The sequence below is a fragment of the Drosophila rhopaloa genome, unplaced genomic scaffold (assembly GCF_018152115.1).
Source record: "Drosophila rhopaloa isolate 14029-0021.01 unplaced genomic scaffold, ASM1815211v1 contig_155, whole genome shotgun sequence".
NCBI classification, from domain to species: Eukaryota; Metazoa; Arthropoda; class Insecta; order Diptera; family Drosophilidae; genus Drosophila; species Drosophila rhopaloa.
The window spans coordinates 1-27,092 of NW_025335034.1; the positions used below are offsets into that span (position 1 = coordinate 1).

General features: G+C 39.1%; 1 protein-coding gene across 1 annotated transcript; it reads left to right on the top strand.

Annotated features, from left to right (window-relative positions):
• The first annotated feature begins 1,354 nt into the window (after positions 1-1,354).
• On the top strand, positions 1,355-25,874 carry LOC108050215 (acetylcholinesterase). Its single transcript, XM_044457316.1, has 7 exons — positions 1,355-1,896; positions 4,457-4,664; positions 10,518-10,660; positions 11,633-11,782; positions 17,388-17,551; positions 17,672-17,835; positions 20,740-25,874. Exons 1-7 carry the CDS (start codon positions 1,459-1,461, stop codon positions 20,847-20,849), a joined length of 1,377 nt encoding a protein of 458 aa, XP_044313251.1. The 5' UTR covers positions 1,355-1,458; the 3' UTR covers positions 20,850-25,874.
• The last annotated feature ends 1,218 nt before the right edge of the window (positions 25,875-27,092 follow it).

A 27,092-nucleotide genomic window follows, 5' to 3' on the forward strand; every position in this document is an offset into this window, starting at 1 on the left:
ATTTATTAAATAGCCACCACCAAAAAATTGTACCTGTTTCCTTCTCCATTTATTTAATCAAACTCATTTGGTTTGATTTACTTTTGCTCTTGAAATAGAGAACCAAAGTTTTTCCGCACCCCAAAGGGAAAGTCATCAAAGTGTGTGAGGCAAAAGGAAATTAGAAAAATATAGTGATAAAGGCGAATGGCAGCTGGCGTAGGAAACAGAAATCGCCTCTTCTCTTCGTCTGTGATAAATTACTTTTATGCGAAACGGCAAAGTTAATTTTAATGGACACGAAGCCAAACACACCTAAGCATACACAAGCATATCAAAATGTATAAAGGTATCTATAGAGACGGGCAGACAAATGCTGAGCTTTGTACGAATGCGTAGGGATATCGATTCGAGCGATTCAACATTTATAAAGCGGAAAAACTATGTCAAATTGTGGGGGAGTACGAGGTGTGTGTGCCAGTGCTTGTGGGGAAGCTCAGGGTAAGAGCAGTGCTAGCAAAACGGAAGAGAGACCGAATAAAAATAAATAACACAGCCGGTTAGTATATCGTAATTGGCATGACCGAATTCCAGATGGGGGACAAACGGCCTTTGATTTGCATATGGGTCACTAGCTAATCAAGAACTCTCTTCTCTTCTCTTTTCCTTTCCGGAACCCAGTTACGAGTACTTCCCGGGCTTCTCCGGCGAGGAGATCTGGAACCCCAATACCAACGTGTCCGAGGACTGCCTCTACATAAACGTCTGGGCACCGGCAAAGGCCCGTCTCCGCCATGGGCGGGGTGCCAACGGGGGCGAGGTAAGTGTAGGCACTTGTGCTTTAAAAAAAAAATATATTTTTTTTTAAATTGTATTTTTTGGTATCCAAAGCTTTAACAGTAAAAATTGGATTGTAAATTAACCATTTAATAGATCAAATTTTTTGCAAATATATTAAACAAAAAATATATTTAGATGATTAAAATAAAATTTCGTTAAACAGAATTTAACAAAAATTAATTTATCTTTATTTGAAAAAAAAGTTAACAAAAACAATAACACATACAATTGAACAATCTTTTGATATCATATATTTTTGGTACCAACTTTTAAAGAAAAACATAGATTCAAAAAATTTGTTAAGTGGGATTTATTTGACTGATAAGTTAATAATTGACTTTTTATAAGAAGCTTCAAGAAAACATTTTAGATAGAGTCATTTGGCACCTTACAAATTTAAGTTTCTACTTCAATCTGCTTATAATAATATAATGCTCTCTGGTGCATTTTTGTCTGACCCAATATTAAGTCAATGTGGGATTTATAAGGAATCAGGTATATTATATAACCTTTTCACGTCTGTTTCCGTAGCACTCCAATGGCAAACAGGCGGACACGGACCACCTGATCCACAACGGTAATCCGCAGAACACGACCAACGGCCTGCCCATTCTGATCTGGATCTACGGCGGTGGCTTCATGACCGGATCGGCCACCCTGGACATCTACAATGCGGACATCATGGCCGCCGTGGGCAATGTGATAGTGGCCTCCTTCCAGTATCGAGTGGGTGCCTTCGGATTCCTGCACTTGGCGCCGGAGATGCCGTCGGATTTCGCGGAGGAGGCGCCCGGAAACGTGGGCCTCTGGGATCAGGCTCTGGCCATTCGCTGGCTGAAGGACAACGCACATGCGTTCGGCGGAAATCCGGAGTGGATGACCCTGTTCGGGGAGTCGGCGGGCTCCAGTTCGGTGAACGCGCAGCTCATGTCGCCGGTGACCAGGGGCCTGGTCAAGAGGGGCATGATGCAGTCGGGCACCATGAACGCCCCCTGGAGCCACATGACTTCCGAGAAGGCCGTGGAGATTGGCAAGGCGCTGATCAACGACTGCAACTGCAACGCCTCCATGCTGAAGGTGAGTTCACTGATGGAAAGGGGAATATTTTTAAGTATGTTTAAGATGGAAAAATATATACATTAATGTTGCTTAAAAGGATTCTCCTTGTCTTTGGCTTTGCATTTTGAATCTATAATATCAGTTAACCTCTTGGTATAGAGGTTACAAAAACAAGAACATATTTATACCCGTTACTCGTAGAGTAAAAGGGTATATTGTATTCGTGCAAAAGTATGTAACAGCTAGAAGGAAGCGTTTCCGACCCTATAAAGTATATATATTCTTGTTCAGGATCACTAGCCGAGTCGATCTAGCCATGTCCGTCTGTCCGTCTGTCTGTCCGTCTGTCTGTCCGTCTGTCCGTCTGTCCGTCTGTCTGTCCGTATGAACGCTGAGATCTCGGAAACTATAAAAGCTAGAAGATTGGCATTTTGCAAGCAGATTCTAGGAGTTCCTACGCAGCGCAAGTTTGTTTCAAAATGGTGCCACGCCCCCTTTAACGCCCACAATCGCCTATATACGATTTTAAAAATTTAAATATTTCGGAAAAGTAAAAATGCAGTTTTATTGTGTTTATCAATACCTATCGAAATTTTTCAAATCGGACCATTCGTTAAAAAGTTATGCGTGATCAAAGTTTCTATCTCCATCTCCCTCGCACTCCCTTTACCTGAGTAACGGGTATCTGATAGTCGGGGCACCCGACTATAGCGTTCTCTCTTGTTTTAAGTATGTTTAAGATAGTTAATTCGGTGAAAAATCCAGCATTTTTAAAAAAAATTTATTGGCGATACGGATAGTCTCAGCCCAATTTTGTTTTTTTATACCCTTGCAGAGGGTATTATAATTTTGGTCAAAAGTGTGCAACGCAGTGAAGGAGACATCTCCGACCCTATAAAGTATATATATTCTTGATCTGGATCACCTCCTGAGTTGATATAGCCATGTCCGTCTGTCCGTCTGTCCGTCTGTCCGTCTGTCCGTCTGTCTGTCCGTCTGTCTGTTTCTACGCGAACTAGTCTCTCAGTTTTAAAGATATCGAATTGAAACTTTGCACACACCCTTCTTTCCTTTGCACGCAGTATATAAGTCGGAACGGCCGGGATCGGCCGACTATATCCTATAGCTGCCATATAACTGAACGATCGGAAATGCCATAACTTTGGTGTTTGTAAAGTTAGGAAGTTGGGATTTTCTATGGGTTTTGTATTTGGCTAATCAATCCGACATGCCGAATTTCATAAGGATCGGCCGACTATATCCTATAGCTTCCATATAACTGATTGATCGGAAATGCCATAACTTTGGTGTTTGTAAAGTTAGAATGTTGGGATTTTCTATGGGTTTTATATTTGGCTAATCAATCCGACATGCCGAATTTCATAAGGATCGGCCGACTATATCCTATAGCTGCCATATAACTGATTGATCGGAAATGCCATAACTTTGGTGTTTGTAAAGTTAGGAAGTCGGCATTTTCTATGGGTGTTATATTTGGCCAGCCAATCCGACCTACCAAATTTCATAAGGATCGGCCGACTATATCCTATAGCTGCCATATAACTGATTGATCGGAAATGCCATAACTTTGGTGTTTGTAAAGTTAGGAAGTCGGCATTTTCTATGGGTGTTATATTTGGCCAGCCAATCCGACCTACCAAATTTCATAAGGATCGGCCGATTATATCCTATAGCTGCCATATAACTGAACGATTGGAAATGTCATAACTTTGGTGTTTTTAAAGTTAGGAAGTTGGGATTTTTTATGAGTATTAAAAATGCATCATATGAATAATTTTGGAGAATATAATTTACAGAGTATTCTGCAAGGGTATATCAACTTCGGCTCCGCCCGAAGTTAGCTTTCCTTTCTTGTTTTTTGCATGTGATTGGGCAACATTTAAACAATATGTGTGATTTTTTTTTCCAAAAATATTAAAAATTGACTGAGATACAGGCAATCTCCGGCGGCGCCTCGAAAAAAAGATGTTTTGCGGTGCACACGATAACCGCTCACAAAATCATCCGAAATAAAAAAATTCAAATGCATTAGTTAAAGAACAAGATTCCTCAGGTAACGATGTCTTTATTTTTTATTTTTTTTATTTTTTTTCGATTTTTTAAGGCACTTGAAAGTCAAAAACACCCATTTTTGCCTAAAACGTCGAGATATTTGTTGCTCTAAAAATAATAAATTTAAAAAAAAAAAATCGACAGCGTTACTCGAGGAATTTAGTTGTGAACAACTGTGCAAAATTTCAAAACGATCCGTCGGATAGATTTTGCAGGATCGTGTACACCGACTTTGAAAAGGGTAACTTTTCAGGAGAGCGTTTTAAAGTTTTGGACACCCATACAAAACGAGCTAACTTACCTACGTTAGACTGCCCATAAGTTGTGAAGCTTTACTCGGATCGATCTAAAACTTTAACACAATGTTCTCAAGATGTTGTGCATTCAGAAAAAAAAAATTTAATACTATACCCCCCCTTAATGTTTTGAGCTTAAATATGTTTGGCCCTTCATTAAACGAATTTATAAACAGGATTTGAGTGATTAATTTGTCTTCCGATTCCAGACCAATCCCGCTCACGTGATGAGCTGCATGCGGTCGGTGGACGCCAAGACCATATCGGTGCAGCAGTGGAACTCCTACTCCGGCATCCTCAGCTTCCCATCGGCACCCACCATCGACGGAGCCTTCCTGCCGGCGGATCCCATGACGCTAATGAAGACGGCGGATCTGAAGGACTACGACATCCTGATGGGAAATGTCAGGGATGAGGGTGAGTGTGCTTGCCTGAGGACCCGCTGAAATTTCCTCCCGCCAGTGACTTCATCACGACCATCCTATCTCCCCTTTTCTGGGTCGTCCTTGCCTCCATTGTTGCATCCTCTGCGGCTGACGTCAGCGCTAAACTTTATCCAAAACAAAGTACTACCCATTGCCAATGTTGTTTGCCAAGCTTTTTAGCCCAGCTTCCTTCCTCCGTGCCCTAAAAACATTTGCGCTGCAGCTAGCAGCTCTACATCCATTTCAGATTTTATTACTTTTCTGCAACTATACATATATTTATATACACTTTTTGTTGTGGCCTGGATGGCAGACAAAATGCATTTTATTCTTGTCGTTTCATGGGTAATGGGAAGGTGGCTTAGCCTCGCTGCTTTTCAAAAATTTCCTCTGCACATTTCGAGCACTCGTAATGCATTCGGTACTTTCGGTTGGCTCGAGTGCTTAATTTTTATGGTTTATTGCATGACACTGAGCGGCGAATCGAGGGGTTTAGTGGGTTTTGGGGGCTGGTAGTGGTAGTGGCAGTGGTAGTTCCAGTGGTTCTGCGGGTTACATTGTGCTCGGCTTAGTTCTGGCTTGGCTGTCGCAAAACTGCACTTTGTTTAATGTCCTGTATTGTTGGCTTTTCCGGCTTTGCCTTTTGTTTTTTACCCTCTTAGCTGCACACACAAATTACGTATTTTGTAAACTTTAAATTTCGAATGCCGCAAGTGTAAGTGGAATGCCAGTTGAGATAGGGGAAAACTTTTTTATTTATTAGTAATTTTAATTCTTAAAAGCATATATTTATTCAAAATAAGAGTCCATTTTATTACATTTAATTAAGAATGATTTTAAATTTTGTAAAATTCCAACCAACAAAGAGCTGAAAAATGTTTAGAAGTTTTAGTATTTTAAATATTTGTATAAGCTCTTTATCAGCTTGCAAAAAAAGCGTCTCTGGACTTTGCTTTGTTGTCTATGGTTTTTTCCCAGCTTCACAAAGCAAATGCTTGCTTAAAAATCCGAGTGCGAGGCATGTGTCAACGCACCGGAATTGCCGGAGTCAAAATACAGAAAAACACAAAAAGCCGCCAAACCTTGCCAGACTCGCCCACGCAAATTGCGGTGACCCCGGGAAAAAAGGAAAAACTTCCGTACCCACACACACACACCTACACACACACGCACTCAGATATGGCGCTCAGCTGTGCGGGACGGCATCATAAATTATTTAAATATATTTCGCTCAGGTGACAGCGGGGGGCGGTGGGTAGTGAGAGGGGGGTGGAAAAACGAAAGCAAAAAGCGAGCCCTCAACTTGATGGGCGGAACGGGACGCGTGAGTGCCACACGTGCCGCAGCAAAATCGAATGGTTAGAGGGGGTGGTGGCTGGAGGGGCGGTTTTTATTAAATAGGGGACTGCAAACTATTACCGCTCAAAGTTGAGTTAAAGTTCCGTTGTAATTATTTTTTATTACCCAGGCCATAATTCATCATAGAAATTCCCCATAAATTGTAACACGATTGAAATCTTTTAGATTTGATAAATATCGTTTAGCCACAAAATTTATTAGACCTCACTGAATTGTATTATATTAAATCAATAGCAAAAACCAAAATGTTTGCAATGAAAATAATCAATATAAATCATAAAAAAATAACAGCAGCAGGTTGAAATCTGTTGATTAAATATAATTCACCTTTCCGTAGGTATTTGCACATACATATGGTTTGTATTTAAATGAGGAGAACATTGCAACGAGAAATATATTTACATAGTTTTGATAATGCGGAGTTCTGTTTTCCTAATTGCTTTACAAATAAAAAGCTCTTAGTTGTTTTGACTATTATTTTTGGTTTTATTGTTTGTTTTAAATAACGGCTAATGCTTTGTTCAATTAGAATACGAGTAATTAGTTTAGCGTTATGTTTTTAGCCAGGTCTGCCTTATAATTAAATTAAAGAGTTTTAAATAAACCAAAAACTTGGTACAAAAAAAAATAAAATAAGATGAAAGAAGAGGAGGTTTTTTTAGTTTAGCTTCATATGTTTTTTTTTCGTAATCTTGTTTATTTGGTAAGTAAACAAATTAACTTATTGAAAATATAGTGGTCGATTTTGTTGTTCATTATATTTAATTTTATATTTAAACATATTTTCCACAAACAGAAACTAGTAAAATAGAAAACTTATCAAGCTTTCTAGCTCTCACAATTAAATTTTAAATTCTAATTCGCATTAGACAAATCGCATTTTGGCTTGATGGGAATTTTCCCTTCTGCGAAATGCTGCTGTTGATTCTCCCATAATTTTCCCCTCATTTTTCATATCCTTCCACTGGCTGTTATTCTTCTCAATCTGGTGCGTAACCCTTTGTGTGCATTGTGTTTGCCAGCTTTTCCGTGCCAGGCCGTGTAAGTGGCGCACTTGTAACAAATTTTCCGTTTGCGTTTTCCTTTTCTTATTATTTCGCGAGCCGCCACCGCAGGATGTCGTTGGGTGTTTTGGGTGGGTGGTCCTTTTCGTGGGTTGTGTTTTTCGTATAACAGATTAAAGAAGAAGATTCTCAGGGCTTTTGTGCCAGTTCGTGCTTTGGCTTTGGCTTTGGCTGTCCCTTCTTTCCTTTCGATTTTCTTGTTGCTGTTGGGCGATGGATGTTGCTGCCGTTGCCGTTTCTGTTTCTATTGCTGTTGCTGTTGCTGTTGCTGGTGTTGGCATTGCTAGTTGCTGTTGTTGCGGCTGTCTTGCCAGGAGCAGAATAAGCCAGCAGACACGTGTGCTTTTCTGCTCACTTTCACTCATTGCTCACAGCTGCTGCTTACCGCTTTCTCTCAGCTCCTGACTCTCTCCAGTTCGCTCTCCGTTCTCTTTTCTATTTTCTCTTGGCCAAAAAGGTGTGCGTGCATGGCCGCCAGGCAACTGCCACCATTTTCCATGGGTACAAAAGTACCGTTACTCAGCTGAGCGAGTGTGCGTGTGTGTTTGCGTGTTTGTGTGTCTGTGTTTGTATTTGTGAGTTCAAGGTCATCTAGCATTTGCAACAATACGAATACAAATTCAAATACATTACGATGAGCCGCGCACATAAAAGCATCCTTTTCTGTTTGTTTTTGACAAATTCAAACGCCCTTCGTCCCTACCTACATATTATATAAACATATATTTATATTTATTTACATTTGTACGTGCGCACTTAACGTTTATACTCAATAAACTATCTGGCTAGTTCACCTAATTGGCCTGCCTTTGGTTTTTGGGATATTTGTTAGTATTCATAATTCATTTGGAATGGATTTTCAAATGTATAAAATGCAAAAACATAAAATTCCTGGAATGATACATTTCTATGATATACTGAATATATAATGACATTCTGGGCAAAGCTAATGTCTGTTTCTTTTTTATCAGACTTACTAAAAATTTTCATACATTGGGTATTCATATTTTAATTTCTAAATCAAAGATTATAACTTAATTCATTAAATTTGTATTAATATAGTTTATAAGATCGTTTCAAGCACTATACAGTACTATAGTCAAAGTACTGCCAACAAAAGGATAGAGAACAGTTAATTTAAAGTTTCAATAATTTAATTTTTAATGATTTTATTTAAATCAAATACCAAATGCATTTACATTTTCGCATGACACTCAAATATGGACTGAATGAACTGTTATAAGCAATTTGAAAAAGTTAAGAGTTTTCTTTGGGCTAAGGATTTCTGAAGTGCAGCCAAAAAGTGTGCAATGAAGGCAAGGCGGTAACTTTTCGGTGCTTAAATAATTCATTTTTGGTGGCAGTTCCTTCAGACTCGCGATTGCATGCTTCTCGACTTGAGTATGTATGTGTTCCTGGGTGTGTGTATGTGTGAGTGGTTGTGCTTCCTTTGCTTGTGTGTGTGTAAGACAGCTTGTTTGCTCGTTAATTGCTTCGCGTTCCGAGACGGCCAACTTATCGCCGGCTCCGTAGTTATAGTCCTGAGTCCTGAATTCCGCCTCCAGCCGGTGTTTTTGTTGTTGCTGCTAACTCAATTATACACTCATTAAAACCGTATTTACATTTCGTTTATGTGTGTGTGAGGGAGTGTGATTTCCCTCAAAAAAACCAGAGAAATTTGTGGCCACAGAGTGAGTGTGTTGTTGGCAATTTAATTAAAAGCGTATGCCCGACATCCAGTAATAGTTGAATAACGCAAGGTCGTTTTGCCATGTAGTGGAAAATATTAACATAGTTGTGCAAACTATATGCCTCTACAAAACTTTTGAATTAAGTATATAAATCAATATTTTTCCCATTACTCTTTCAATAAAAGTACATTCAAAGAGTTTGAATATTTGTGTTTCGTTATTAAGAAAGTCTTGAATAACAAATTAACATAAATGTAACTAAACATTTATAATTAGAGAATAACTTCATTTGGCTGACCTCTAAGTTTTATAGCTGTTTAAATGGTTTTTGCAAAAGTAACACGATCCAATCCTTAATGTTAATGTATTTCTTGACTCTCCCCTTTTTCTGGGGAACACTTATCGACTTTAGTAAGCGACAGTTTCAGGCAGCTCTTTCAAGATTGTTTGCAATTCAAGTCAAAGCTCCTCGTGCCAGGCTTTGCATAAGGTTTTGACCTTAATGGAATCGAAGCAAACATAAACACAGTGGGCCAGCAAGATAAATTGGGAATGGGTTGCACGTGCCCTCGGCCAACACAAACACAGATACTCGACTACATGTCCTGATGTTGCCGCTGTAAGTGTTGGTGCTACTGCTGCTCCTGCTGTTGCTGCTGTTACTGTTGTGGTCGTGTTGCTGCTGTGTTGCTGCTGTCGTCGCTCATAGGCAGCAATTATGGTTCGTTAGTGTGGCCCGTATTTGAAGTGTGCGACAAAGACAAAAGCCCGAGAACAACAACTGGGCCAACAACAAGTGCCATAAAAATTAAGTTAATAAAAGGCAACGACGAGCCGCTTTGTTCACCCGTCCTGCCTGTTGTACCCTGTATTACAAGAATGTAAGGGTTTATTGTTTATACATTGGTGCATAAAAACTACCTTAATATATTTTCCCAACGTATATGATCTTAACTATTGCCAATCACTTAGTCCACAGATGATGAATTAACATCAATTGGACAATCATTGTATACTAATAATCACCTACTTCCTAACTCCTTCTTGGGATTCTTAAAAGGTTACAAGTTATAGCAATGGACACCTGGTTAGCTTGCTATAATACAGTTTTTTATGCTTGTTCAAATTTTTTTTTTTTTAATTTTATTGAAGATTTAAAGCCTTTTTGGTTTTTGTATTCTCAAATCATTTTAGTTTGAAAATTATTATTTTGATGAAATAATAATAAGGGTATTTCTTATGGCTTGCATTAAAAATTCACGATCGAAAATTAATATGTTAAATTAAAGTAAAGCTAGTATTTCGAGGTTAAAGTCAGAGTACCATTCTTAAGTCTGCATCTGCATTCTATAAAACCAGATTTTCAGTGTTTCGGTCTTCTGTTTTTGTAGGGGGCACAAGTTTTTGGTTTATTCTATTTTGCACTCTTTCACTTACTTCTCCTCGGCTTCTGAAACTGTTGTGATTGCTGTTGCTGCCGTTGGTGTTGCTGCTGCGACTGCTATTGCTGTTGGTGTTGCTGCTGGGACTAAGGACTTGGGGTTAATCCTGAGCGCGGTGTCCTTGGCACGGCCCCTCCATTGTAAGTCGGCATCTTGAAGCGCCGCCTGTAGTGGTAATTGTTTTCCCAGATTGGCCAACATCCCTCTTCGCGTCACTTCTCACCCAGCATTGTTATGACATGACCTCGAATGGCACGGGTTAAACCATTTTTCCCTCCCTATTTGACAGGCACATACTTCTTGCTGTACGATTTCATCGATTACTTCGATAAGGACGATGCCACGGCCCTGCCACGGGACAAATATCTGGAAATTATGAACAACATTTTCGGCAAGGCAACGCAGGCGGAACGCGAGGCCATCATTTTCCAGGTAACTTTCCACTACGCATCTGCATTCTTCCGAAAAAACCATATGTGGTGCACTTGCGACTGCACCTGACATGTACACTGAAAAATTATTTCATTAAAAAGTTTAACTTACGAAAATCATTCAATTTTATACCTTACATTTTGACTGATGAGAACTACATTTTTATTAAATACATTGCACATGTTACAATCAATTAAAACTTATAAAACCGGACTCAAAAATTTATAAATTGCTCCAAGTGCATCGGCCAAATCCCTTAAAGTACATTAGTGCAACGTGCGACTATTCAATGTCAGCTGCAGATTCGCTGCATGTCCTAAACACGTTAAATGGGACGTCAACGGCGACGGCTGGCTGATTGAATTGCATTTAGTGGCTTTATTCATTTACTCTGTTCTGTCGCCGGGAAATTTCATTTTGCGGCGTTCTGCGTCAGCAGTGGATATGCATTTGACATCCAGGACAGAATCCGGGATTAGCTGGCCCAGGAGATTCTCAACGAACCGAAGCCCCTGAACTATTCGAACGGAAATTGAAACTGACAGCTAACTTCATTTCATGATTGACTGGGGACTTCCCGTGACGCTGGGAATAACTTCGAATTATTTTCAATTGCAGGTTGGGGGATTTATTTAAGGCCAACAGCTACATATCTTACCACTTTCGATAACTTTATATATTTATTTTAAGCCAATCTTCATTCAAGCCTTCTTTAGTTTCTTTATTTGTTACTTTTGAATTTGATTCCTTAAAATCTTAATTAATAAATTAATTAAAGTCAAAGTAACGTGCCTTTTTTACATATTATACATAAAAGGAAAATACAGTTCAAGGACCATTAAAAGTATTTATTGAAGACCAATACGCATATTAAACATTTAAATTTGTAATTGAATTAATTTTTTGGACGCTTCCGACTTGTCTTTCGTATGAACTGGATTATTAAAAATATATATTTCCCTTCCTTTTCAGTACACCAGCTGGGAGGGTAATCCGGGCTATCAGAACCAGCAGCAAATCGGACGCGCCGTGGGCGATCACTTCTTCACCTGCCCCACCAACGAGTACGCCCAGGCTCTGGCGGAGCGAGGCGCCTCCGTGCACTACTACTACTTCACTCACGTGAGTACCACAACGGGGGTGTCCACTGTAGCCGTGAAAGGACGTGAAAGGACTGCACGGCTGGCGGCCATTAAATATTTCTCAGGCTCTGACACGTAAGATGGCGTTGAAGCGCGTGCGTCCAATCGTAATGCGGTCAAATGGGGCGCAAGTGGCGCAACGGCGTAAAAATCCACGCTGAAGCCACTGCAACGCAGGCAACTGCAATTTGCGTGTCATTAAAATTGCACACAAGGCTAATGGCAGGCGCAGTCCAGCTCAGCCCCAAAGTGGATAACTGTCGCAGGTATTCGACACTGGCAAAATTGATTCCAAAGACCGCAAGCTTCTCATTTTTGCAGTCTTAGAGATTTCAGCTCGAAAATATATTTTGTCATAGACGGATTAAACAAATAGTATTTTGCTAACAAGAGAAGACCTGCTGTCTGAAAGATTTTAGCTGGATAAAATATCCTATCATTGGAAGCTTAAAAAGAAAGTATTGTGTTCACAAAAAATATCGACACATATTTTAATACTCTAAAATGTATGAAATTCAAACGTATCATTGCTTTTCAATTTAAATTCGAATATGCTATCAATATTTAACGTTTGAAATCACATGCAAATTTACAATATGTATTCTAAGTTGAGAAACGAATATTTAAGTGCATAGCTAGATAAACATTCAAATTTGAATTAAAAAATACATTTAAAATTGGTTGAGAGGCTGAAGAGATTTTATGTTAAGCTTTCAGGAAAACATTTTATTCTTTTACAAACATAAGTTGTTATAAAGAGGAAAATTTTTTAGTTTAGTCTTAGTTTTTCCTTCAAATAAAATCAATATTACAAAGCAAGGGAATATTTAAAAAGGAAACCATTAATATGTGGTGTTTCTCTACATGTACTGAACTGTCGCTGCATCTCCTGCAGAAGAAGCTACGGCTGCGTCAAATGTCAACGCGACTGTGTGAACCTTAATAATTAATGTCTGAATGATGGCGGGGCGTTTCCAAAGTCTGATGAGGGGAAGCGGGGGTTGAGGGGCTGAGCTGCCTGAAAGCAGCGCTTGCGGCTAATCTGAAATACAGAAAGTGAAAGTTCTTTTACCAGAATGAGGTCAGGAGCAGACCCTAGATGATTGCTTTTAGTCGAGAATAGCTCGAACATGAAGACAAGCCAGTGTTGTTTCATAGTCTATAATTATTCGGTAATGAAAAGTTCATGAACAGGCATATGTAAAGGTTAGAGTTGAGATGGTAATTAACACCAAATATTCAGGCTTACCTAATTTTATTCGTTTTCATTTGGGCATTTAAATATCGGTTTTAAATAAAAAGTTTAAACAAGTTGAGATAAACTGTAAATACTGATGTTTTGAACTATTCAAAGCGTCGGAATATATAAAAGCGTGAATTATGTTATCAGCTTATTTTATTTCAAACAAATACAACACCTTACGAGGTAATAAACTCGTGATGATCGCACATTCTGATATACAATTTTGTGGCGAAACTTGAATAAGTATTTAACTTTATAAATACACCTGATAGAATTCTCTCCTTCGCGCCTCTTTAACAAAGAATTACATTTTTGCCAACATTTCAATGTGTTTTAAATCAAAAGTTGTCTAATTCTAAAAGCATGAAAGACTCGAGAATAGAAAGAAACCGCCAATAGCGTTCTCAAAAAATCGCTAATAACTAATTTTTAGCTACCAATTCTTGATTATTTAACTTCAAGAAATGATGTCAAAAAGAAGCAAATAGTCCTTAAATATACCCTTTAAACGTAAAATTAATTCCAAATTTTTTTTTAACTATAGAAATATAAAAAATTTTAATTTTTAAATACTATTGTACCGCAGCATCGGATTCATAGTATATTGGGTACCATTCAACGCCCCCCGGCCCCAACAGATCAAATTTTCTCAATTGGTATTAATACACTTCAACCGCTATCTCTCCTATTTTTCTCAGTCTTAGTATGCAATCTCTTTAGTTAAATCAATTCCGTCCTGTCCGTAGTCTCCTCCTCACCCTCTAAAAGTGATTCTGTCGTCGATTAAAGGATTTCGTTTAATTATTACTTCTCAACTGGCTAGACTATTGCGTCGATTATAATCGCGTGCAATATATATCCAACCGAAGATGAGTAAAAGCTGAGGTAACGATTTTATTAGCCAATTGATTCGTCAACCTTATGTGATATTTTCCGCGTAATTACAGTATTTGAAACGACTGTGTGATTGAAAAATCACTGTCAGCGGATGAAGTCCCTTGCCAAGTGCCATTTTGCTTAGCGTGTCCGACCAGTCCATGTGTATTTTTCAATTAATCCAGCAATTTGTTGCAGAGAGCCGGGCTGAATACGTGCAATCCATTTAATTGGACTTCATAATGTCACACCTATCGGGGGCAAGGGTCGCTGTTGTCGTTGTGGTTGTCGCAGTTGTTCTTGCTGTTGTTGAGTTGGCAGGGCAGGCAACCTTGGCCGCCATAATTATGGTAACCAAAAGTTTCACGCAACACACGCCCACCAGCGAGTGAAGAACCCTCGTACAGACACACACAAAAGCCCCACGTTGGGCGCCAATTAAACTATACGCACACGCACTCGCACAAGGAGGTTTTCTGCGGGCAGACACAACAACTACACATCCACACAACTACTTTACTGTGCGGGAACAGGACCGGCAATCGTTACTGGATCACGACCTGTGGTGGAAGGAGCAGGAGCAGGGTGGCCAAGTCGACTAATGAAACTTCAATTTACGAGGTCACGGCCCGCATGCCCTGCACGTGTGGGGCATAATTTCAGTCAGTTATTTGTTTAAACGACTTTGGCTGCGGTGCCTTGTTGCCGTCGATTGATATCGGCTGGTTGCAGGCCCAGTTGGAACGGCCTAATGATTAACAAATACGCAGCTCGCACAATGCGTATACGCAGTGAGGCCTCTGTATAATATATTGATTTTCGTTCGAGGGCTTCGATTCCTTGAACACACATATACTAATGGCTACGAATTATAGTCGATATTGACCGATGATAAGTGGTAATTTGACTGAACAAATCACTGCAGCAGGTAGATAAATATTACGCATACGCAGCGTGGAACCTAGTGCGATAGCGTCAATGAGAATAATAAATACAAGTTATAGTGTTTTGGCTTATTAATCATGCTGTTTCCACATCACTAGTTAGTTCTTTCGAGTAGCTTGACAAATCACTACACAGCATGGTGCACAATATGCTCTTCACTTTCGATCTATGGTCGATTCTTGCGTCAGTTTACACTGATAATTAAACTGTTATCCCGTTGAGTCGTTGCTTCTTCCGGCTGATTGCACAATATGCAAACTGAGTGCGTGCGGGGTGCCAGTTGGACTGCATTGTTTATACCAAATCGCCCGTTAATAATCCAATAGCCCAGCTTGCTGGATGGCTGGTTGACTGGCTGGCTGACTGGCGCCTCCGAAATGGAAATGAAAGCAAATGAAATTAGTTTTAATTACAGCCGTCAAGTTGCAGCAGCAGAACTCGTAACTCACTTTGCCCATAAACGGGGCCGCGATGGGGCGACGAAGCATGGCGAATGGGGTCGCCAGCTGCTAAAGTGCCTGCCAGATTGTCTATCTGCTTGGCTGGTGACCAAGGGGGCGGGTCCGTCCCCCAATGGCCACTGGCCACATGCTTGACTGACCAGCTTTCCTCCATTTTCCCCCCGTTTTCCCGCCCCTTTTTCCGGCTCCTGTTTCTATTTCATTTCGCCATTCGCCGCTGACTACTGCAGCGTGCAACGTGCCTGGCACTTAAATAAGTTTTTCTTCTCAACTGCTCCTCCTGCTTCCCATTACCCCTCACTTTCCGCCTCGGCCACACTCCACTGTACTCTACTCCACTGTAGTCCACTACTCCTCTCGACTCGACCATGGCGTTTCTCATTATGACCTCCGAGTCCAAGTTTCTCAGCGCTGTTTGCAATTTTGCGCTTAAATCAAAAAAGTTTAGCTCTCTGCTCCGGCTGCGTACAATTTTTCATTATTTGCACGAAAAGGCGTAAGGACTGCAGGACTTTTATGTTATGTGAGTGTACATACACTCGGATAGGGGACGTGTGTCCTGACAGCCAACGACCAAGTCGCATAAATTTCCAACAACTTGGCAGGAGCAGAAGGAGCAAAGGAGCAGAAGCCCCGCATTACCAGAATTACCCTTGGCATATCCCGGACACTATTCATTATGCGACTTGGCACTTGGCTGCCAGCCTGTCAAGGTGCAGCTCAGCCAGAGCCCGACTGCGGCCAACTCAAGTTGAATGGTTAAGTGGTTAGCCCCAGCTTTCAGCTTTCAGCTTTCAACTCCTGGCTAGGCCTAATGGTCAGCGGAATCGCATTGGCGGGCTTTGGTTTTTCGCTTTGCATGAGATTGCATTTTACAAGGGGATTGGGATTGCCTAATTAGCATTTCGGATGGAGTAGCTGGCTCTGCCATGAAATGTAAATCAGCAGATAGTAGCAACGGGAAAGGTCTGCTACTAGCTTTTAATTAAAGCCAAGAAGTATGCTTCGCAAATGGTCAAGTCTAATAAGCTTGAAGAAGCTACAAACATTCAAATTTGATTTGTCAATTATAAGTCAACAATCAAGCATTTCAATAAAGTTTTGCATCTCAAATAGCTCAAATAGCACTGTCACTATAGCCAAATGGTTATTCTCAGTTTAGTGCTTTTGGCCTTAAATAAATTTAAACAAAAATCATTATTATATAGAATTTTTCATTTCGTAAAGTACCTTATTAAACTGAGTATAAGTCTTTAGGTACTACAGCTCATTTTTTTTTGCAAATTCAAATGAATTATAAGCATATAATTAATTTTATATTAAAAGTGGTCTTAATTTTTCGATTCTGACTGAGGAGTTAAAATAAGTTGGAATTCTTCCTATTTTGGTTTTCTCTCCCAAGTTGCCTTATAAAAATATAATATTAATCTTTGTAGAGCTCTTAATAATTTTTGTCGGTTGCCAACTTCTTATAAAAAGTTTCAAATTAAAGATGTAACTTAAAAAGTAAACCCAACATAATACAACCTGTGTATTTCTATCAGGTTGTTGGGCTTATCTATACGGCGGACGTGGTCTGCTGTATAACAGGACGTATACGCAATGTGGTCGTGCATGCACGTACCCATTGCAACAGCCTGTCCTGCAATTCGGCGTCCCCAGATGCAGTTGCAGTACAAGCTGCTGTGAGATACGTGAAAACGGCGCCACACGAGAGCATTTAATGCCGTTGCTTGTCAAGGGCGACAGAGTTTCGGGCTGAGCGCTGTATGTTGAATGCTGAACTCTGAACTGGCAGTCGACCAGGCATTTACTTATTTATTCATTCGTTTTTTCTTCGCCGCTCCAGTGCGCGGCATGCTGCGACAATATTTACAATTTACAGGGAGCGCCAGCCAGTCAGGCAGCCAGCGAGCAAAATCAAATAAATAAATAAAAAGGGTAGATGTTTATCTGCATAATTTCTGGCTGAGTTTACGACAGTGTCGCGGCACTGTTCTCCTTTTTTTGACGGCCCCATTTTCACGGTTTTCCCCTCGCATTTTTGTTGGCTTTTCCAGCGCACGAGCACCTCGTTGTGGGGCGAATGGATGGGCGTGCTGCACGGCGACGAGATTGAGTACTTCTTTGGCCAGCCGCTGAACAACTCCCTGCAGTATCGACCTGTGGAGCGTGAGCTGGGCAAGCGTATGCTGAGTGCGGTCATCGAGTTCGCCAAGACAGGGTGAGTTTCCTGGTTCAAGCTTTTCACCTCGAGCTTTTCCTGCCTTTATGGCGGCCATAGCCGAGTTTCCCACCCGTTTTTGCCATAAGAAAAGCTTCATATACCGTCTTCCACTTTCAGAAATCCCGCTCAGGATGGCGAGGAGTGGCCCAACTTCTCCAAGGAGGACCCCGTCTACTACATTTTCAGCACGGACGACAAGATCGAGAAATTGGCCAGAGGTCCTTTGGCGGCCAGGTGCTCTTTCTGGAACGATTACTTGCCGAAAGTCAGGAGTTGGGCAAGTGAGTAATGACAGAACTATATGGATGTCTGGCACACTCTAATCTGAAAAGTGAATGAAAGTACAGTCATCGTTGGGGGTTTTATTTGCCATAGTGTTGCGCTATCTGTGTTCTTTTTTCTTGCGTTGCGTTGTGTCGTTTTCGTTTGTGTGTAAGTTTGGCATACAATTAACATAAATTTCGTATTCGCTACGATATATCGTAAAAAGTGGCATTAAGTCCGCTAATGGCTGTCGGCATCATCCAAGCCACACCTCAAGTCGAGCTGGGATTGGGTCTGCTCTGAGGTTCAAACTGGTCAAGCAAAACATATGGGTAACGACGTTTGAAGTGCCAACCTATCCCAAGACTTTCTTTCGGGAATCTCTGGACAAAGAGCAAGTGTCAATCGATAAGGTTTACACTTACGGCTCGAATGATTAATGATGGCTTAAAGCTGCACAGAGAGAAATATAGCCAAATTTTGCAACCACTTGTGGACAATTTATATGAAGGAAAAATATATTTTCAACTTATGACCAACATTCTTAGTATTTAAAATGTGAGGTAAAATAACAAAGTTTTTTAATGTCATTCCGTAAAATGATTAACTTCTTTTCTGCCTTTCGCTTGCATTTTTTGGAGTTTTCAGAATTTATTTTAAAATTTAGTTTGGCATATAAAAGTTATTATTTCCTCAAGTTTAATTTTAGAGGTATATAACGAAAATTTGTATATAGTTTTGTTAAAAAAGGGAAATTCAATAACTACAAATACTTTTTCTTTCTGTATGCTATACAGTAAATTCCCGTTTAGTTCCTTCCTTTTTACTTAGTGGCCATCGTGAGTCAGAGGGTCTGACGCGACTGTTTCGGTGAAAGATTTTATAGTTATGCTTTTGAATTTATTTCATTTATCCGTCCACGTTTTTTATTTATGGCCCTGTCAGCTTTTCAAAATGTGCGCATCAATCAGGGAAATGAGTTGCGAGGCAGATCGGACGACTGACCGAGAAAGAAATGTAAATATGCATATGTGCCATAAGCCTGGCCCTGACAATGATCAATGACGAGCCCCGTAAAAGCCGAATGTCTCTAGGTTTATAAGTAGTTTAAACTGTGAGTCGGTGGGCGTCGCGGCTTTATACGTTTGCACTTAAAATTGTAAAAGTCGTAGAGCCATTAAAGCGAGTGGACAAGTTTATGGGTTTGGGTGAAAGATCACTATCGCAGAGCACCGCGCCACCAAGTCTGGCTCGCAACCACCAAAGCACCACAAATTGATGAGTGGCACAAAAGAAAATTACTGTCTCACAAATTAATAAAAACTTAATTTATGCTAATTAACCGTGTTGGAGTTGCTGTTGGTTTAAGGGGCTAATTTTGGTTTTACATAAAGCCGATCGATCGAGTATGCAAATGAGGCTGGGGGAAACGAACTGGGGATCTAGGGAGAGCGGGTGTTGCAGTCTCCTAATGCAGATATCTCTCCAATCGATCAATCGACGGCTTTTGGATATATGACAAACTCCAGCTCCAGCTCCAGCTACAGCTCCACTTTTGATCTGGCTGCGGTAAAAGTTGCCACTTAGCACCAAAAGATCTATTCCCGCTCCCCTTTGCGATGCAAAGCAAACGGGTTTTTGGCAAATTAATTAATTTGCATGTGTATATGTAGCGGTTTATTATTTATGGCCAACAGCGCGCTTGCCAACAATGCTTCCCATTTGCCTTAATGGCCATTTAAAATTTCACCCAAGATCTAGTTTGTATTAATCTTATACAATGGGAACTGGAACTGGTCGGCGGTCGTCCTGCTGTTTCCACCAGACACGCTGGCACCGCCGCAATCGAGAAATGTCACCGGCCGCGATAAATAAATGATCATAGTGTCATAACTCAGGCGCACGCGTTGGGATACGGATTAAAGACCGCTTGTAGATACAATATCTTTTGCATTTGTATGGCCTTTTCTCTTTCGCGTCGCTTCGCTTCGTTTCGTTTCGTTTTTGGATCTTGGATTTTGGCTTTTAGCGACACGTGTTTCAAATGTTCGCCGTGTTTAATTTGTATGTGGTTTTTGTTGCGGCTGTGCCAATTTATTTCTTCATTATCTGAGCGTATAATCTATGGTTTGGTCAGCCTTTTAAATTCAAATTAGCAAAAATTAAATGCACGCGACAGCGTGGCTCAAGAAATATGAACAATTCCTATATTATAAAGGCGATTTATGGCCCAGCTATAGCCGAAGATTGATTTCGAAATTGATTTGCCTCGCATTGTTTTATTGCCTCGCTTGATTTTAAGTCATTTTGCACACTTGCACTTCACATGAGGGGATTATAAATTATAAGTCGTTGAGCAAGTTATCCCTGTACTTCGGGCGGCAGAGAGAAAAATAAAATAAAAATAAAACTTTGCGGGTCTTTGGGCCTGGTTTGGCGTGTTGAAATTTGATCGCCGGCCGGGCCATTTGAAGTTTGTATCTTGTCTGGTTTTTGTTGTGGCCAAACAACTTTCGAATGAATTAGCACACGAATTTTGACTGAACCAATGTTTGCATAAATGTAAAAATTATGATACGACAATGCAAAGCAGGCCGTTCTGAGGCACTTTTGCGCTCCAAGGTAAGTTCGCGTGAAATCCTTTCTTTCGTTACCAATGCACCGAAACTCGCACCGAAAACCAAACGCTTGCTTTTCTTATTTTTGAGTGTACCCCATAAATCCTTATTATTTTATGGCTTTTGAACGACAACAGAGCAGTAGATCAGAGAAAATGGCAATTTGTAGAGAAGGATAGAAGTTCATGGCTTGAAGAACAACCTTTTCAAGAACCGCCCACATACATAAACAATCATTATTAACCTGTCTGATAATTGTGTTTGAATATAAACTCCTTTTACTTTCTTTTTCAATAGGAACAGGCTGCGATGGCGATTCGGGAAGTGCTTCCATATCCCCGAGACTGCCGCTCCTGGGAATCGCTGCTCTGATCTACATCTGCGCCGCATTGCGAACCAAGGGGGTTTTCTAAAAGAAAACCACTGCCGGCAGAAGCCCCACACACACTGGAACACACACAACATCCACATCCACGCCACACCCCACACACACACACACCTAAAGTTAGAACACGTATATTAATAAAATTTAGCAAACGGAAGGAAACAAAATTTTTTGTAGGCGCAGACATTTGTGTAGGAGCAGCAGGAGATTTGTTTACGGAATTAAGTAGGATCGGTTTGAGCAAGTCGATGGCAATTGCTGAACATTTGTAAATTGAACTTAGAGCTCCACGCACGCCCCAGGCAGTCAGAGGGTCGGCCAGAGTCCTTCGCAGGACCCTGCGCTTCCCGGCCGGACTCCCGTATCCAGAGACCACTGTAGCCACAAGCCACACGCCACGCGCCATAGGCCAGGCCCAAACCAAATTGTTTTGTGTAGCACAACGCTAAATTGCTTAATTTGAAAGAAATTGGCCAAAGGATGGACGGAATTTTTTGATAAATATTAACGAAAATAGAAACAAATGTTTGTCATGCCTTCAGGGGGCAGCCAAAAAGAAACAAAGTTTACAGATACGTTTACCAAACGGAAAACTCGCTCAGATGACAGACACTTTTTGCCACGCCCACATTAATGAGCGATCTTTGAGCGCATTTAATGGCACAATTTTAGCTTTCAGTTCGAAAAAGTCCTTGTTGCCTAACGATATTTGGCCAAATTGCATTGGTTTCATGCTTAGGTTGAGGGTTCGTTTGATTTCGATTTACATTCCCAAGGAAAACCCACACACGAAATTTGTAACCACACAAGAATCTTATGAACAAACCCAAATGGAAATTTTCGGAAAATCAACAATTGTATTGTACAAAAATTGGCATTGGTTTATTAGGAGGGACGAAAGAAAAAGTAAATATACCCCCAAGTCAAGCACTACCCAAGACAAATTTTTTCGAAGCGAACAAAGCGAAGCAAATTGATAAATTGTAATAAAGAATCGATCGAAAATTGAGGTTTAAGCATAGTTCGGGGCAATGACGATATTTATAATGCAAAACATATCAGTATATTATTGTATTTGTACTAAACGTTTTACAAATTGGCTTAAGGAGAGCTTGGACGGAAGAAAAATGAAATGATTTAATACTGAATAATGGTAATTAGAAATTTTATACACATAGCGAAATTGGATCAATGATTAACACAAACGTATTGTATAATGAGTAACGTATATGTACTTGGTATGTCTATATCTATAAATAAATATTGTTCAAAACGTAAATCCAGAAAATGAAAGATCATTGTCAACCCTAGAGTTCAGTGTGTGTCGCAGACTAAATGAGAACTAATGAGTAATCGTAATTGTAATCTGTAATCGTAACCGTACTCTGTAATCGTATTAAAGGCATATCAATATGTATTAACTATGGAAATCGAAAACCTTTCGAAATTTACTAAGGTAAGCCACACTGATATTAATTAAGTTATTTTTATCAACAATTATTATAATACCACACACTATCTGATAATACATAGATTCAGCAAGTATTAGACTTACGAACAACAACAACAACATTAACTGTTTGCTAACATTTGAAAGTTTTAAAACCAACCAATAAACGAGAAAACCCTTAAACCAAAACCAAAACCAAAAACAAAAACCAAGCGAATCCCAAATAAATAAACAATTATTGTATTGTATTAGGTATGAACTGTGGTCGAGGCCTACTGAGCGATGTTCGCTTTCAACTGTAGCATCTAGGAAAATTAATGTGACCCTCTAGCCAGGTGACGAATGCACTTAGGACACTGTATATCTGATCGTTATATCTGATACTACTCGTACTCAACACCAATGCAAGCAACGATAGCAAGCCACTTACTTAGAAAACTCCCCATAGTTATACGACAATTGCACCGCGATTAACGAATAATTCTACAATTGAGCGAGAAGCGAATCGGAAGCAGATGCAGAAGCAGCAGATCCACAAGGCATTCCTAAGTTATGCATTACTTTAAATACTTCTTAAAGGGACAAACAAGAAACTAACATAACGAAACAAATAATAACACTGCATGATGCGAAATAATAACTTAAACAAAAGGATTTTTTAAGTATATGTGGAACATTTATATTTTTATACCATGCAAGAAGCGAAATGAAAACAAAAACAAAGCAAAAACCGAAATTGCGTAAAATGGAGATATTAACAAACGATGAATAACTTTAAAATTTTGTACTAAGCCATTGTCTAAAACCGTGGACACGAAAAAGTGTGAGACGAACTCCAAGATAACTAGCTTTAATCCCTATCCCCTCTCCCTATGATTGCACCACGTTCGCCTCTTAACCGAAACCAAAAAGTAATTAAAGCTAGGTACTATATATATAAAGTAACCGATTCCAAGACTAGACTTGATAGTTAATCCTGTAATTCTGTAGAGGCGAGTGGGCCAAAGCGAGTGCTGCCTGTGACGGGGCCACGCCCACTTGGCCGGCCTCCAAGGTCAGGTGGGATCAGAGGGTCAGAGGTCACTATTGGGCAGTGTTAACTGTGCGTCCACTCACAGCGAGCATAGAGTTAATGAATATCAAAAAGAAAGTACATGTGTTTACCGTGTATTATGCCTTCTGCCTTCAAAAAATATAGAGAAGTGAAAGTACTCATTCTACGACTACGTTGTTACCATTGATATGCATTTTCCTCCCTTATTTTCGTCTCACCCGAAATTAGGAATATTTTTTGTCATTTTGCATGGTTTTCGGCTCAAGCCAAAGAATTGACAATATAATATTTCGCCTTAGAAGCAAAAGGAGCAAACGAATGAAAGACAAATTCCAAGTGTTATGCTTATAGATCTAAATTTTTATACATGGACATGGACATGGACACTTCGTCGTCTCATTTTTTGGTGAACGTGCACTAATCGCTACTCGTATGATTTGTATAGATTATGGCTTTCGTTGCGGTTCTTCCAGGTCATCTTAATAAAATATATTTATATATTTATACGATAGGACAACCACACACACGCACCCACTCTCACACACAAACACATCTCAGTGTGCTTTTGCTGTAGTAGTCTGCCAATTGTAAAAGAATTTATATATAAACGAATCGAAACCGAAACGGAAACGGAAACACTCATATTCTAATCTATGATAATAATGAAAGCATGCTGGTCACAAACACACACGCATACCCCCACAAATACACCCACACTCACACTTCATAGAAGGACGAATCGTAGGAATAGAAAATACATGTGCAGAATCCTTAGACGGTTATTGTGTTTGTGTTTTGTATAAAAAAACAAAGATAAAACCTAAATGAAAAAAAAACATAGTTCATGTTTTTGTTTATTGTGTATTAAAGACAAGTTAAAAATTGTATCAGCTACGACATCTGATAATAAAATCGAAATCTAGGTGGTAGACAAAACTCTCTGTACAATGTAATAAATATGTTGAATGCTATACAATAGAATACAATACAAAGTACACACTCACACAAACAGAATCTAAATCTGAATCTGATGAAATAAAAATATATAATACGATAAAATCTGAAGAAACCAGGCACAGATATGCATTTGACATTATAACAATTTTCACAATTAGAGTTTAAAGGCAGAGATGACGTTTAGTAAATTAAATACAGAGTCTTTTATGTATAAAAATCAAATACATATCAATATATGGCCTATTGTTTATTTAGTTTAATTATATATTATGAATAATACACTCGAAAGCAGCAGGTGTGCAGTAAGGCTCTGATTTATGACTTTTTAAGTAGGCAATTTGTAAAAATTAAGCAGCAAGCAAACACAATACAAGCAGAAACAAGCCAGAGAACGGAAAACAAAAACAAATTGTGGTTAAATATGTGTTCTTACTTGTTAGTGGTAATAAAACAAAAGTAAAAGTATAACAAACAAAATAAGCAAAAATACTGTAATTATAACTGTTAGCTTTTAATCATGCCAAGCATTTTCCGTTGAATTCCTCGACTTTCGTTTGACAAACTCGCTTGAAAATATGTTTTCACTTAGAACACACCGATTAGCTTATATTGCAAGTTGTAGTTGCCCAACACACACACACTAAACACACCCATGAGAACACCCACACACACACATACGAATTCCCGTTTGAGTAATGTGTAATGGCTATGAAACTACTTAATAGCAAACAAACACACTCATCAGGCATCACTAATGCAAATAAAGTTAAAAGGTAGCTAAAAATAACAAATAAGACAACTTTTGTTCACGCAAAAGAGCAAAAGTCAAGAGCAAATCGAAAATTAATAAATCGAGACTCATAAAAGTGGATACAGTGGATACACCCATACACATACAGTTAGTACAATGGCAGCTCCAAGTCCTCATCTTGTGTTCCAAATTTGAATATATCATTTGATGGCGACGCTTTAGTGTTCAGCAAAACAGTAAGCAAATACAAACCAAAAATTAAAGCAGAATTCTATTTAATGTGTAAGACGATGTTTGTTTGTGTGTCAATGACGGAACCTTGTTACCGATTTAATTATAATTATTATTGTCGCAGAACTTACTTTAAATTCAAGGAAGACGAAATGAAAGTTCATTTCACGAGGTGCAGACCTTGCGCAGACGACAGATAACATATGCAAAACATAATTGCTGTTTTAAGATATTAACTATATATAAATATATATATATACAGACATACATCTAGATTGAAAAATATGACATGAGCATACAAAATGTAGGGATCATTTTACTGAATATTATATACATACTACTACATATAATCGAAACCAAAATTCTGCTAAACAAAGGAAAAAATAAAAAACACAATTGAATGCTAAATGTAATACGATTACTGAAACTCAAGAGAAAGTAAGAAACTACCAAGAGGAAATGTAATGTGTAAACAATTGAAAACCGCATTGAAGCAGCATAAAGAATACACAAATTTAAGTGAAATTATATTACGAAATATATTGTATATCGATACAAGATGGATACAAGTAAAATACAAATAAAACTCATGTATCATGTACTAAACAAACAGCAATCCGCTTTTATTTCCCGCCCCGGCCGTCGATCATTTGTCAATGGCATTTGCACATCTCTCCGCGTTTTCAGTAAGTCATCATCTTCAGGAAGCGCCTCTCAACTGAGACAACAGCTCCATCATTCCCAACTTATTGGCTGCTAATTACACGGCACTTTGCATTTGCATTAAATCAATAAAAACTGAAATGATAAACACCAAATAAAATCGCATATTTACGGCTCACTAAGCCGAAGTGCAGAAAACTTAATTTATGATGCTTATAAATCCACAATTATGCCGCCATTTCCGCATGCCGAGTGCAGGCCGAAATATGCAAATTAATCACGGCAAATTAAAACGAAAGGTGCCCCATAAATGCCCACCATCGTGCTCCCCCGTTCCCCAAGTCCCCCTAATTTGCGTGCCAACATTTGTCAATTTGCCCAGGGTTTTGGTTCAGGGTTGCTTTTTATGGTCACCATTTCGCGCCCGTAATAAAACTTAAAGTGTCCCCTACCCGAGACTAAGCATGAGCATTGTAGAAAGTCTATCTGGTCTCAGCTGAACAACGAATATGTCATGCTCTATCTTAGATTCATAGAAATAAAATCTGTTTCAATATTAAAATTATCTACAAATTATTTTATTTCTGTTCATTTAATCTATCTTAATCTTTAATCTTCTTATCTATAATAACATACCAATGTCAAATATTTTGATTCCAATATCTAGAATTCTAATAGAAAAAAATTTTTTGTATTATTCAAAGAAATATTATTATGATGATTTTGAAAATGATTATGGTGCGAAAACTTATAGCAGTTTAGGAGTGGTCTTTTATTCTTATAATGCTAAATTAAAAAGAACATAACAATTATCAAATTTGATTTCATCAAAGGGTAGCTTTTTTATTATCAGTCAAGCATTCGATCTTATTTAACTAAAATAATTTTCGGAATAATGAAATTGGTCATAGTTAGCGTGTAAATAAAATCGCATATTATTTTTTCACATGTTTGATGAACTAAACTCTTTTAAATAATTCGCTTTCAAGCCAGTTGTGAGTTTGGTTAACCACTAGTAAAAAGAAGATCTAACCAGATAAGTTTTAAAGTTAAAAATATTTTTTAAAAACTTAAGATATAAACACAATTGGGGGACTCCATTAAAAGCTAGAGTATAGGAAGACGATGCATTGTCATTAGGGCTTGGTTCCAAAATGGTTGCTGG